This window comes from Paroedura picta, chromosome 3, assembly GCF_049243985.1.
Source record: "Paroedura picta isolate Pp20150507F chromosome 3, Ppicta_v3.0, whole genome shotgun sequence".
Taxonomy (NCBI): Eukaryota; Metazoa; Chordata; class Lepidosauria; order Squamata; family Gekkonidae; genus Paroedura; species Paroedura picta.
This window is the reverse complement of record NC_135371.1, coordinates 127,880,958-127,894,451: the sequence shown is the minus strand read 5'-3', so window position 1 is coordinate 127,894,451 and position 13,494 is coordinate 127,880,958. Positions and strand designations below refer to the sequence as shown.

General features: G+C 43.6%; 1 protein-coding gene across 8 annotated transcripts in view; it reads left to right on the top strand.

Annotated features, from left to right (window-relative positions):
* Positions 1–13,225, top strand: part of MGAT5B (alpha-1,6-mannosylglycoprotein 6-beta-N-acetylglucosaminyltransferase B) — a 280,817-nt gene extending 267,592 nt beyond the window's left edge. For all 8 annotated transcript variants that reach the window (XM_077327653.1, XM_077327655.1, XM_077327659.1 and 5 more), the window contains 3 exons: positions 6,380–6,454; positions 9,562–9,821; positions 12,674–13,225. In XM_077327653.1, coding sequence (XP_077183768.1) covers positions 6,380–6,454; positions 9,562–9,821; positions 12,674–12,872 — 534 coding nt within the window. In that variant the 3' untranslated portion in view covers positions 12,873–13,225. The remainder of the gene's footprint in view (positions 1–6,379; positions 6,455–9,561; positions 9,822–12,673) is intronic.
* The last annotated feature ends 269 nt before the right edge of the window (positions 13,226–13,494 follow it).

The window sequence follows — 13,494 nt, the reverse complement described above, 5'->3', positions numbered from 1 at the left end:
CAGCTCTTTGGTGGAATTGGAGATTCTCCTGTATTGCTAACTCCTTAACCTGACATATCCTCACTCCTGTTGGTTGCTTCCGTGGCTCCCTATTGGCCATCCACAGAATCTATCATCAACCATCATTTTAATAATTTTATTTTTGTATGCCACCCTACCCTGACCAGCTCAGGCCAAATCACAAAGTTAAAAATAATAATAATAATAAATACATTTATTATAATATTAATTTATCAGACAATTAAATATTAAATAGAACAATTTAAGAGAGACTGCCTCTTTTCAATGTGTGGCATTAAAGGGGAGGGCCAGCCAGTGTTGAGAGGGTTCAGTGGGTTGGATGGATTCTCTGGTAGGGACAATTTCAGTATTTCAGATTCTGGCCTCAACCAAAGAGAACAGTTCAGGTTTACAAGCCTTGCGGTTGGGGCCACAAAATCCCTGGCCCTGGTTGAGGCCAGTTTTACCTCTCCATGCCACATCCACCTCTTGCAGCCTTCAGTGGTGACTGCCTGGCTTGACTTGAGGCTTTCAGTGGTCCTCCTCCCATAGGCTTCTTCATGCTATGAATTAGAAAATAATCCAACAAAGCAGACCCATAATGCCCACGTTGGCGGCAGCAGCGCTTCAGGAAAAATCACCAATAACGCTCGCTGCCACTGCCAGTGTGGGCGCCTCCCAGCTCAGGGCTACAGAAGGCCCACGTTAAGCAAACACGGGATCTTCCGTAGCTTCCTGGGTAAGCCAGGGCTGCAGCGGGCCAGCGCTGTGCATAATTGCCAGCACCAGGCCTGTTGGCCCACCTAGCCCTGACCCTACGGTGTCCCTGTAGGAACACCGCATGCTCCTGCGGGCTCTGCGGAGCCCTGGAGCTGGCAGGGGTGACCCCCTGCCCCCACCTGGGCATGCGGAGGGAGCCTGGGCCCCCCACTCCCCTCCGAGCCGTCCAAACCTCCCCCCACCGCTCTGGCTTACCTCCTGGCCCCGGTGTTCAGCGTGCATGCACTACGCCGGGGCAGCCTAGCATGCCCCGCCCCCGTGCATACACGGGGAACAGCAGGGCATCGTGCCCCGCCACGACGGCATGACGGCAGTGCGCAGTAGCTGCCACCGTGCATAAAAGGCTACTGATAGCAAAAGCAGGGAAATGCAGAATCACCACCACCAGTGCTACAGAAACAAAATGCCTTCCTGCCTTCCTTCTTTATTACAGTCAGGAAGTTCTGTCAAACTGAATTCTGTTTTAAGTGTGATGCATTCTGCACTACAATGCAAGAGCTCTCTCTGCTGAGAGAGTCTAGTAGACAATCTGGGTTACAACAAGCAAGACACATCTATTTACGGAACTCACGGAAGTGCCCATCAAACGGCTGTCTTAAAGTTTCCAAATCACACCCAGGCACACTCAATAATTCATAGTCAGAATCAACTCCTGTCATTATGTCGAAACTCATTACTGTTTGCCCCTGTAATTAGATATAATGGGCACAGTTTCCAGCTTGGCTGATCTCTCAGCTGAGTTATTTATGGCAGAAGGTTGCATAGTGGCACTTCCCCTATAGACCAAAATTTTTAGAGTTGCAGTTTGATGCATTCTTCTGAAAAGGAAAAGAAGCTACATCAGCACAAATATGGCTGAAGCAATAGACAAAAACAGGCCAGAAACCAAGAGAAATTCTTGCGATTATCCATTGCTGTAGCTAAATGGAAATAATAGCATTGGAAGACTACAGGGTTATATGGAGGTAATGATTATTTACCCATAGCCTGGAGTCAGACTGTGGATTTCATGCATGCATGTGCAGACTCCAACATTGGGAATGGCAACAGTGATCCCTATCTTGAGTATCTGTTTTTCTCTCTCTTTATAAAAATACAAAGTCTCAGAATCACACAGAGCTGGAAGAGACCACAACGGGACATCCAGTCCAGTCCCTAACATTCTTGGAAACTTAAAAATAAATGACATGCTTCTGCCAGTTTCTTATTCAATCTCCAAAAAACTTCCAACAAAGGACACTCCACCATCCTCCAAGGCAGCATATTCCATCTATGGATAGTCCTCACAATCAGAAAATGCTTTCTAATATTCCAAATATATAAGTAGAACCTCCTTTCTTGTAATTTGAACCCATTCCTCCTAGTCCTTGGACCATTCTGCACACATTGGATAATGCACTTTCAATGTGCTTTTGCAGCTGTGTGGAACAGGAAAATCTACTTCTATATTATATTGAATGGGCCCTTGTTTTTAAAGCTGCTGCAGTGGTTGGTCCCCTCTTTATAATGTTTACCTTTTACACAATTAAACATAGCTGTCATGTCACCCCTTGCCCTCTTCTTCTCCAGGCTACAAATACCCAAATCTCTCAACCTCTTCTTGTAAGGCATGGGATCCAATCTCTCATTTATCTTACTTACCCTTCTCTGAACACATTCCAACTTGTCAATATCCTTCTTGAACTGCAGTGCCCAAAACTGGACACAATATTCCAAATGAGGTGCAACAAATGTGGAATAGATTGATAATAACTTCCTTTAATCTACTAGATCAGGGGTGGTCAAACTGTGGCCCTCCAGATGTCCATGGACTACAATTCCCATGAGCCCCTGCCAGCAAACGCTGGCAAAGGTTTATGGGAGTTGTAGTCCATGGACGTCTGGAGGGCCACAGTACTAGATTCTATGTTCTTAACAATATAGCCTAATATCCCATTAGCCTTCTCAGCTGCCGTATCGCACTGTTGGCTCATATTCAACTTATTCTCCACTAGGATTCCTAAGTCCCTTTCACATGTATTACTACCAAGCCAGGTATACCCCATCTTATATTTATGCATCACATTTTAATTACTCAAATGTAGTACTTTACACTTTTTATTAAAATTAATTTTGTTGGCTATGGGCTATTTTTTTCTATCTATCCAGATCTCCTTGCACAGTGGTCCTTTCCTCTGGGGTATTAGCCACCCCCACCTCTGGGGTATTAGCCACCCAAATTTAGTGAAGGCAGGGGAAGGGTCACAAGAACCTTTTCACTGGAGTCTAATGTGGTGGGTTTCTGGCAGAGAGACCAGCAGTTCCAGATGTTGTTTGGGCATCAACCGTAGGCCTGGTGGAATAGCTCTGTCTTATAAACACTGCGGAACTAATTTCTGATCTTATTTGGCACAGCATTCCACCAGGCTGGCTATAAGGACCAGACTCTGGTTGAGGCCAATTTAACTTCCTTGGGCCTTGGCATCCAGAGCAAATCTGGATCTTCCAAATATTAAAGCTTAAATACGGGGATAGGTGATCCCACAGGTGCGATGGTCCCAGACCTTATTGAGAAAAGATACTGATTACATTACAGCAAGTTGACATTATTCCTTTGGTATCTTGTAGAGACTGGTAAAATGGAAGAAAGCGTAGCAGCATTCTGTCACAGAGTGAAAAGACACAGAGCAGAAGTCCATATGAGGATTCCTAGAAGGAGCTGAGGCAGCCCTGTGAGGAGAACCTAGTGCAAATCAATTCAGTGATGAGCTGAAGCAAGAAAGCACATTCAATATAGGGTGGGCGTGGAAGCTCATAAAGACCATTTATGCCCTGGAGATTTCATGCCAGGCTGCAGGCTGGAGTTTTAGTCGTGGCAGGTTGCCCCACCTCATCCTGTACCAACACGGGGGAGCATTTAGCCCGGTGCTCCTCATCCGCCCCCGATTTGTACTCCTGCATGAGAGCTGGGGCAGTGAAGTTCCCAGTGCATAAATGGTCTAGGCTAGGAGACACTACTGAATAGAATTTGGTTGCAGTGGAAATCTGTGGAGATCTGGCTAGAATTTCTTAGTGCTCTGACAATCATTTTGCATCCTCAGAAATGTCATAACATTTAACATATTTTATAGTAGCGCAAAACAAACTTCTTCAGATTCAATGAATGGATCTATACTGTGGACATTTTATGGAATGGTGTGAAAAATATATACTGTGGAGTCGGCAATTAAATGGAGGACTCTTACATACCTGTACATAAATGACTTCATTGTGATACTGCACTTACTCCATGTGAAGAAGCTGGTTCTAATCCTCACAAGTTTTTGCTGGGAATAAAATTGTGTTAAAACTCCTCTATATCTTGCTATAGTAGAGTGACCCCTCTTCCATTTCTCACTCTCTCCTTTGCTCTTTCCTTATTCCCACGGGCTTTGGTGGCTAATCATATTCCACAATTAAATGCTAATCTTTCTCAGCAGCCAACCCATTGTACATATTCCTTGGCTTTTCTGATGCAATGACGCTTATGTGCTTATGCTCAAAATGTAAAATATCCAATGAGACCCCTCAGGACTCTCGCCCCCCCATGATGATGAAAAAGAACAATGATAGATGGAAAGATTAATTATTGCCTTATAAACTTAGAAATAGCCTTTCACTTGGGGGATTTTTGTAACCACAACGGTGGGAGTTTAGTTCAGTCTTTATGCCACCCACACACATTACCCATGCTTCTCATTCAGAACTCCAGTGTATTACCAGAGAAACTGCTTTAGGCCATATGTATCTTTTCCTAGTATATCCCGTCCCTGTGCCATCTACTGTGAATTTATGACCCCCAGGCAGCCCAATCCTGGGCATGTTCATTCAGTAGGAAGTCTTGCTGTATTCCACATGCTTTAGTAGTATGTTCATGGGATTAAAGTTCTAATATAAGTATAGTAGCGACGGTCAGTGTGGCAATCAATGCAGTGTGTCAGGTGGCTTTTTAGGATTAAATGAGACCCCACAAATGCCCTATGTGTTTATGTGTGAAGTACAAGATGAGAAACACCAGGGGAGGGAATATAAGGAAGCCATAAAACGGATAAGATCAGAGTTAATCTTCAGAGAGAATGTACGCTGTTGTCATCAGACACTGATAAGCGGCTTACAAGCCAAGCTCCCAAGCACAGAGGGTTTTGTAGTTAAATTTCTATTGAAGAACACAGGCCTAGCTAGAGTGCAGAGGGGGGCTTTTGCCAGAAGAAGAGAAGTTGCCATATGCTTTTAATCACCTAGTTTTATTTTGATTCTTAACTGGCTTATTTATTGGCTTTGATCATGTTTAAAAAATTGGAAAGGGAAAGGGAAAGCAGGCTCATTAGGAGCCACTTGTCCTTGTGAGTCCATCTGTTATCAGAGCTCTTGACTTTCAAGACGATGCCTCACCCACCTGTTTACTGGTAGCAGATGGAAGAGGGCCTCTGCTGGCATTGCCTTGTGAGTCTGCCTGACAGGTCCAGCAGGAGGGCTGCCAGCATTCCTGAGGAAGAGAAGCAAGTGCCCAAGAAAAGACGCACCAAGGAGCAAGCTTGATGCCAAGTCAGACCCATCAGAAGATGCCAGAAGTCTAACAAGCAGTTGGCTTCAGCAGTCCTGCGGTTTTCTTTGCAACCCTAAATGACCACTGGAGAAGTGTAATTGCAAAATCCAGGGCATATTGTGGGGTAAATTGTGCAAGATTACTGAGTTTTCAATGAAACGGTCCTTGCTTTTGATAGTGGAGGGGGGAAATAAGTATTACTTGGTTGTTAAAAACCTATTAAATTTCTTCAGACCTGGATAAGAATTTCTCTACTCTGGAGGTGAAACCTGCATTCAATCTACATCTTCCATTTCCTCGTCTTGTCCCTTAGCCTCTAAATATCTAGAGAGATATCCAGCTCCCCTGAAGGCTGGTGGAAGGATGTTTTTTAAAAATGGCACTGTACCAGTGTTATTTCATTTCCAGTGGATACCTGGAAGTGATGTCATATTGCCAGTGTGAATTCAGAGTGATAGGAATTGGGCTATAGAGTTTTGCGCAAATCCTAAAGTGTGACCTCAGAATCACACCAGTGATACAATGTCACTTCCACTGAATACCAAAAATGTGGCATCAATGGCACAGTGTAGTTGCCCCCTTTCCCACCCCCACTAGTTGCAAGCCTTTGGATCTAAGGCCATTTAGCCTGAGCCTCAAGTTCAAAGGGGGCTTCAAATTCAGATACTTGTTAATTTTCGGGAGATTTAACAAGTTTGGTTATTTGTATATACATTATGTATTATTCTTTTTATCATGACTAAGGGTATTAAAGCTAGATGAGAACTCTTTGAACTTTTTAGAGGGCCTGGCTCCTTACATCCACCTCTTCCCTTTCTTATGTACCTGGTTCTTTATATATTCTGTAAAAACTGAGAAACACTGCAAACTTAGTAAGTGCACTCAAAATTGCTGATTTTGTTGCCTTTCTCAGTTGCAAACTTTTAGCATCTTTGAGATCCTTTTCCTGTTTTTTCTATGTATTAAATTAAAAAATCTGGAGCCAGGGATGGTCTTCTCCTACGAATTATATTAAATGTTCTTCCCTTGCTCCAGGTTGATCCCTACCTTCCCTATGAGTACACATCTGAAGGGATGCTGGAAAGAATTCATGTCTACATTCAGTACCAGGTAATTTTATTTGTTTGTTTGTTTGTTTGTTTGTTTGTTTATTCTTATCTGCCACTCCCGGTACGTCAGCTCGAGGCGGGTTACCAAGTAGATAAAAACTCCACAATAGAAAAATGCCAATAAAATTCATTAAAACACAACCAATAAAAACCACCAGCATGACAGGAAAACATTCCTACCCCATAATGGAACGCCTGCCACCAGGCGGGAGAGGGCCATGTCAACAGTCATTATCAAGGTGGTTGAAAGATGGTATGATATTATTTATTTATTATATTTATATACCGCCCTCCCCGGAGGCTTCCTAGGGATGGCCCAGTCAGATCTTCCTCCTGCACTGGCCTCAGCCATAGACCTGGTAGAAAACTCTGTCTTGCAGGCCCTGTGGAAAGATGGCAGCTCCCACAGGGCCCACAGCTCTCCTGGGAGCTCATTCCACCAGGTAGGGACCAGGACTGAAAAGGCCCTGGTCCTGGTCAAGGCCAGGTGCACTTCCTTGGGGCCGGGAACGGCCAACAAGTTGGTACCTGCAGAGTGCAAAGCCCTACAAGGGGCATAGGGTGACAAACGGTCCCTCAGATACATGGGACCCAGATCACGAAGGGCCTTAAAGATCAAAAACAAAACCTGGAACCAGATCTGAGCCGCATCTGATGCAGCTGCCTCAGCACAGGCTCTACATGAGCCTTCCAAGCTGTTCCTGTGTCAATCTACATCTTGACCAGCAGTTCTTTCTGCCTCAGCCTAGTCTCATTCTGCACACAATGTTTTGCAAAGGAAATTCAGCTGCAAAAGGACATGGAAAATGCATTATCCTACATGTGCAGAATGAGCACTAGAGGTCAATAGGGCTTGATACCCAGCCAGTGTTAACTTCATAATCACTGTCTATTTTTCTAATGTAGATTAAATCTCATTGATGTCTTAGAAGAAGTAGACAGTTGGTGATGTGGGAGGGGAACCCCCACCATTTGCTCCTCAAGGATATATAGGAAAGAAGAACTGATAATATGGGGGGAGGGAGTTAAAGTAGAAGTTCTTCTTATAAAACAGCAAAGATTCCTGCCGCATAAACTGTTGGGATCCAGAGCCAACATCATCAAATGCCACAGACTAGCTCAGCTACCCGTCTAAAATTTATTCATGAAATATATACGCTTTCAAAATGATCAGTGAAGAGATATTAATTATATTACAGGGATGTTCATTTTATAGGGATGTTCATTTCTGAATGTTTTCTCTAGAAACATTAATTTCATCTCTTTCTGCATGACTGGACATCAGTGTTAATAGCTCCTTTTCAACATTTCCCCCCAGTTTACTAACTAGCAAAGTGATATGCTTTGGGTACATCATGCACGGGCTACATTCTTAACACCAGGGCTGTTTGTAACTATTGCCTGAATAAAAACCAAAGGGATAATACAGTCTCTTGAGCAAATCCTAAAGCTCCTTTCCTCATGAGAAGCTATGGAAACATGCAGAAGGTACACCTGCCCTTCCAGTGCATATATCTGTGCTGGAAAAGACATATGACATACCCATGTGCAAACTTTCAAAGATCAGTTTAGAATTGAGATCAACAAAATGAGCAGTTTCCCAAAAGATGTGGGTCCCTTTCCAATTCGGAAGCCTGCCATGCTCCCAGTAATGCCTCTGTCAGTGCAGCAATATTTTAACACCCTTCAAGCCCCTTAAACTTTGCCGGCCACCCACGTCCATTCTATAGCACATACTCAGGAGCTCTGGAGAAGTGTTGCCTAAGTCCCCAGCATTGAAGGGAGGGGAGAACTGAGAGGAAGGAATAGAGAAATTTTGATGTCCCTTCCACATTGGCAAGTAGGATTTGATGGAGGGGAAGGGGAAGCGAGGAAGGGCAAGGCTGTTCTGTGATTTGCAGTTGTTACATGGAGATTGCAAGTAAGTATTACAAGCCACCCAAATTCATATTTCAAGATGGGACCATTTCTTCTGTAACACATGTAACCCTTTCATGCTTAAATGGGGTTGGGTTACTGGTCACACTGAAGCTTAAATATAAGCATTGTTTATTGAAGGGGGCTGGGCTTGGCAGGGGGCAGAAAACCAGGGCTATAGAACTGGGTGTTTTGAACAGAACAGTGTTGGCAACAAAATAAAATATACCAAGGAGTCCCAGATTGAGGGCCTCCAAGACCATTTATGCACTGGGAACTTCACTGCCCCAGCTCCCGTGCAGGAGCAAAAATCGGGGGCAGATGAGGAGCACCGCGCCAAATGCTCCCCTGTGTGGGTACAGGAAGAGGTGGGGCAACCTGCCACAACTAAAACTCCAGCCTACAGCCCGGCATGAAACTTCCAGTGCATAAACGGTCCAACTGACACATTCCAGGAAGGTCTGAATGCTTGGTGAGGTATATCCTCTTTACAAGCTCTGAGAAGCAATGTTTCCTCCCAGCAGCACAAAAACACTCCTGAAGGACAGCACCACATCAATGGCCCCTCTTCTGCCAGCTGCCTTTCACATAGGTCTGTAGATATTCTCAGAAAGACTTTACCTGTAAAAATCCTTCTCTCCCTTGGGAAAAATATTTCATCTCTCTCAGATGTCCATTTTCTCCAACTTCCATCCATCTAACATTCTCAGCTTTATCCCATTGAGACAGCTGCCCACACAAGTTTTTAGGGCTTGACTTACATGAAAGAGCCCTTAGTGTAATTCACACCAATGAAGTTGGGTTGAATAATTATTGTTAAAAGGATAGAGGGTTGGAGTGTAGTGACTCAGGCAAAGAAGGTGTGGCCAGAATTTCCTTGCTGCTATGGAATATTTCATGAAATGCCATCTGGGATTCAAAACTATCATAGAATGAATGTACTGCAGCTGGAAGGAACTCTGTTCTGGAGAAGACCTGTCAGCTCTTTCCATTTAGAACAACTTTGAGTAATCAACAGATTGGAAGCACTATAGGTATAATTACCAATTGGGGGGAAGGATGTCAAAACAGTCATCCTTGGCATCATAAATCTCCCCGAGTTCAGTCCTTGCCTTCATTTACTTCCCCATCTGCTATTTTCATGCCCTTTTGAAAATGCCGCTATATCAACCTTTATTTCTATCCTGATAGGATTTCTGTGCTGCTGCCGCTCTACCAGACACACCAGCTATGAAAAGTTCCACGAGCCCATTCATTCTGCAGCCCAACTCAACACACCTGGTGTGGGCTCACAATGCCAGCAGCAGTCTCCCAACCTGGCCCCCAGTCAACTCCATGCAGGTGTGGCTCTCAGAGGCTGGACAGGCATGCACCAGTACGTGTCAGCAGCATGGCCTGGTCTGTGAGCCAGAGTTTTTCAAGTTCATCAACAAGAAGGAAGTGTTTCAACAGTAAGTCAGTTATTTCACTTATTTCCATTATTCCCCTGAGACTTTATTATTAAGGCCACAGCACTAGGCACTCCTAAGCCCCATGGAACACAATGGGACTTGGTTCCTAGGATTGTACTGAAACAGTGTCAGATATCACAGCTGTGGGGACAAAGCTGTAAGTGTTTATTTTTAATGGCCATGTTGTGTTTTGACATCAATTCCATGTAATACTAAAAGAGCCACAAATTGTAATTTAGGGTATAATTCAAGTTGGAATGTTGAACTTATTGCAAAACTTGCTATTTGCTTGAAATATCTGAACTTTGGATTATGACTTGCATTTTGCTTTGTGAATGATGGACATTTCATGGACATTTTGTTATGTGAGAGTATTGTGGTTGAATGTCAGCCTTTTAATTTTTGTTGCCAGAGTACTATCACATCATACAGAAAACCCATACCATTAGGCACAGTTCCCTTATTTAAAAATCTCTTTTGCTCCCTGTCCCTTTTAAGCCCTGGAAATTGGTGTTAATTTTTATTGCAGCTCCTTGAATTCTTGCCAAATAAATCCTTTCATGGATGCCTCTCTGACATTTATTCAGTGCCCTTTGTGCACAAATAGCAAAAATATAAAAATATTTGGACAGGCCTTCTGGTCCTATTGTGTGTGAACGGCTTTCTGCAGCTGAAAAGTGTGTTGGATATTTCAGAAACCTTTATTCTCTCCTGTTCCTTCTTCCCCTTTTATTCCTGTGTCTGTAAGCATACATTTGGAACACACAGGCGCTGACATTTTCATAGAACATAAATCTGCCACCCAGCTCCATACATAGCTCTGGACAATTAAAATGGGTGCATTATCATTTCTGTCACGCTGACCAGGCAAGCAATTTGAGTCCAAGTGACATTTTTATATGATACATTAGTACCAGAGCTGTGATTCTACTTGCTAAGCTCCTTTAGCTTCTTAAAATCCAGCCATTTTGAAGAAATTGCTGGTTCAGAATCACTAGTTCGAATCAGAGTTTATTAATATGATGCCGGATGGTTTTATTGAGCAATAGGAGATGGAAAAGCTGCAGCAACACCTACAGGTATATGCAGGGCATCTTCCCATGAGGCTGCTTTTTGAGGAGAGATGCCTAGGGGGTAGAAGCCCACTATACAACTTGGGCTTCTTTGGAACAAAATGCATTGTGCTTTTTTCATAGATGGATATCTGTGATAGATTTCCAGACTTATTTAATTTGGCACTCATATTTTGGCAAGTTACTATCAGATACTCAGAGCTGGCCTGAAATCACATGTTCCCTGACCCTAAGACCCTGACCTGGTGGAACGAGCTCCCGTGAGAGTTGAGGGCCCTATCGGAGCTGTCACAGTTCCATGGGGCCTACAAAATGGAGCTCTTCTGCCAGGTCTTTGGTTGAGGCTAATGCTAAGAACAACAAGGCCCTCCTCAGGCTTGGTTTGCTATTCCTTCTACACTCCCACCTCTAGAGAGGTCGGCTCGGGGGACTAGGGAAGTCTGGTTACCAATCCTGGGGCTTGTAGGGGGTCTTACGGGCTCAGAGCTAAATGGGTTTTTTATGGGGGTTTTATGTTTGTAAGCTGCCACGAGTCTTTGGAAAGCAGCGGGAAACACATTCAAATAATAATAATAATAATAATAATAATAATAATAATAATAATAATAATAATGTCACCAAATGGAGCCTTTTTAGAGTATACCCCCTCCTTTTGTTTGGTCAGCTTTTGGGGACATGATTCTTATAATATAGCAGTGGTTTTAGATCTTAGTGGCTTTAGCCACTGTTCCCCACCATATTGCTATTACCATAATAACCTCCACCCACCTGCATCACTGCCACTGCCACCTCCTCCAGTCACTATAGAATGTAATCCTCTTGGTGCTTCAGAGCTCTTTACATATGGTGTTAAAGGTCATCCTGAATGGGTATGAATTACTTCCAGTGGTGAGTTTTTGACCCCCCATTTTGGCTTCCCTGGCAACAGACAAGCAGAAATGACAGCTGCATCATCACCAGCAGAAGGAATCTGACAAAAGTCTGGGGAATAAGCAACTCGTGCTCTTTTAAAACAGCCCTAGGGAGAAAAGAGGGTTGTATCCTCTGGCTCCTGGGTGAGGTCAGGGATTTGTGCAGGCAACAGGAGGCTGCTGGCCAGCAGGGTGGGAAAGAACCTATAGTAATTGCAAAAACAGGGGGAGAGCTTGGAAGAAAGCATCAGTTTAAAAATATACAGTTACAGTCACTATTTTCCAGAGAGTTTTGTCATTTGTCTGGTCGTACAATACGCAAGAGAGTTTTGAACAGTGGGAATCATACAATAAAGGTCTTGTTGGGAAGGAACTGCTTGGATAAGAGACTTCAAGTGAATTCCATGTATGCCAACTTGAGTTCCATGATGGAAAAGGGCATGAAATTAATAAATAGCACATTTACAGCACCACATGGACTTGAGGATCAAATATATTTTATGTAGGGTAGTTTCAGTTGGGAGACAAAGTTTGAGTCCAATAGCAGACCAACAAAGTTTGAGTCAATGTGCCTTTGGCGTCAGTGTAATGGGCGGCTCTCAGACCTGTTCTGCAAATGGGTGTGAGATTCTCCTCCAGAAAGACTTGTGCATGCACACAAAAGATTATACCTGGAATAAAAGTTTGATGGTGTTAAAGGTCACACTGTACTTATATTATGCTTTTCTGAGTTAACCCTAAGGAGACCCAGCTATTGTTTCAAACCTAATGACTTCTGCAGAGTCATGCTGAAACCTACCATGGGACTCACTGTTCTTTTCATAGTAGGATCCATATAGCAAAGCTCTCTTTTTCTTTCTCCCTCTAGGCTCAACTTGGTTTGTGATAGTACCGAGTCAGAGATGAATCACTTCTACCCAGCTGTGTCTGAAAATGTCCGGGAGTGCTACCTCCAGAAGGAACCTTTGCTATTCAGTTGTGCAGGGTGCAATAGCAAGTACCAGCGCCTCTGCCCTTGCCGTGACTACCGGAGAGGACAAGTGGCACTCTGCCAGGACTGTTTGTGATTCTACCAGCACATGTCTATTGTGACATACCATGTACAGCAAGTAGCTTTTTTCATAAAGCTTCTGCAATACTCAAGAACGTACCAAATGGGGTATTCTTCTTGGAGACTCATGAAAATAGCTGGATGTCAATGAGACTTCATTGGTTGTGTCATCTACAAGTCAAGGGGAATTATCCCTCTTTCAACATTACTTCTTAAGGCATATCTCCTATGACATCCAAGTCTGTGGAAGACCCTGGAGGGACTCAGGAGAGCCACGATTCACATCCTTCTGAAGAACATCTCATCTTCCTTGAACATCTTTATTTATTTTTATGGGGGGAGTTGAAATTAAAGCAGAAAATTGAACAACTGGTCTGGGAGAAATCATTTGAATTGCTACTACTTCAAAATATTTGGCTGACTTCATTGCAAAGAGTGTTTTTACAAAAAGGCCTGAGATCATTGCAAATGTAAGGGAATAAAAGAGAAGAATTTGATTGGAGGCAGAGAAATGCAAGTTCTTTTAAGCTACATTCAGAGGTCACAGAGAAAACTCAGTTCATGCTGAGAACAAACCAACCTGGAGCTCAATCCCTCCCTCCCTCCCTCCCTTCACTTTAGTTTGTCATAAGGGCTAA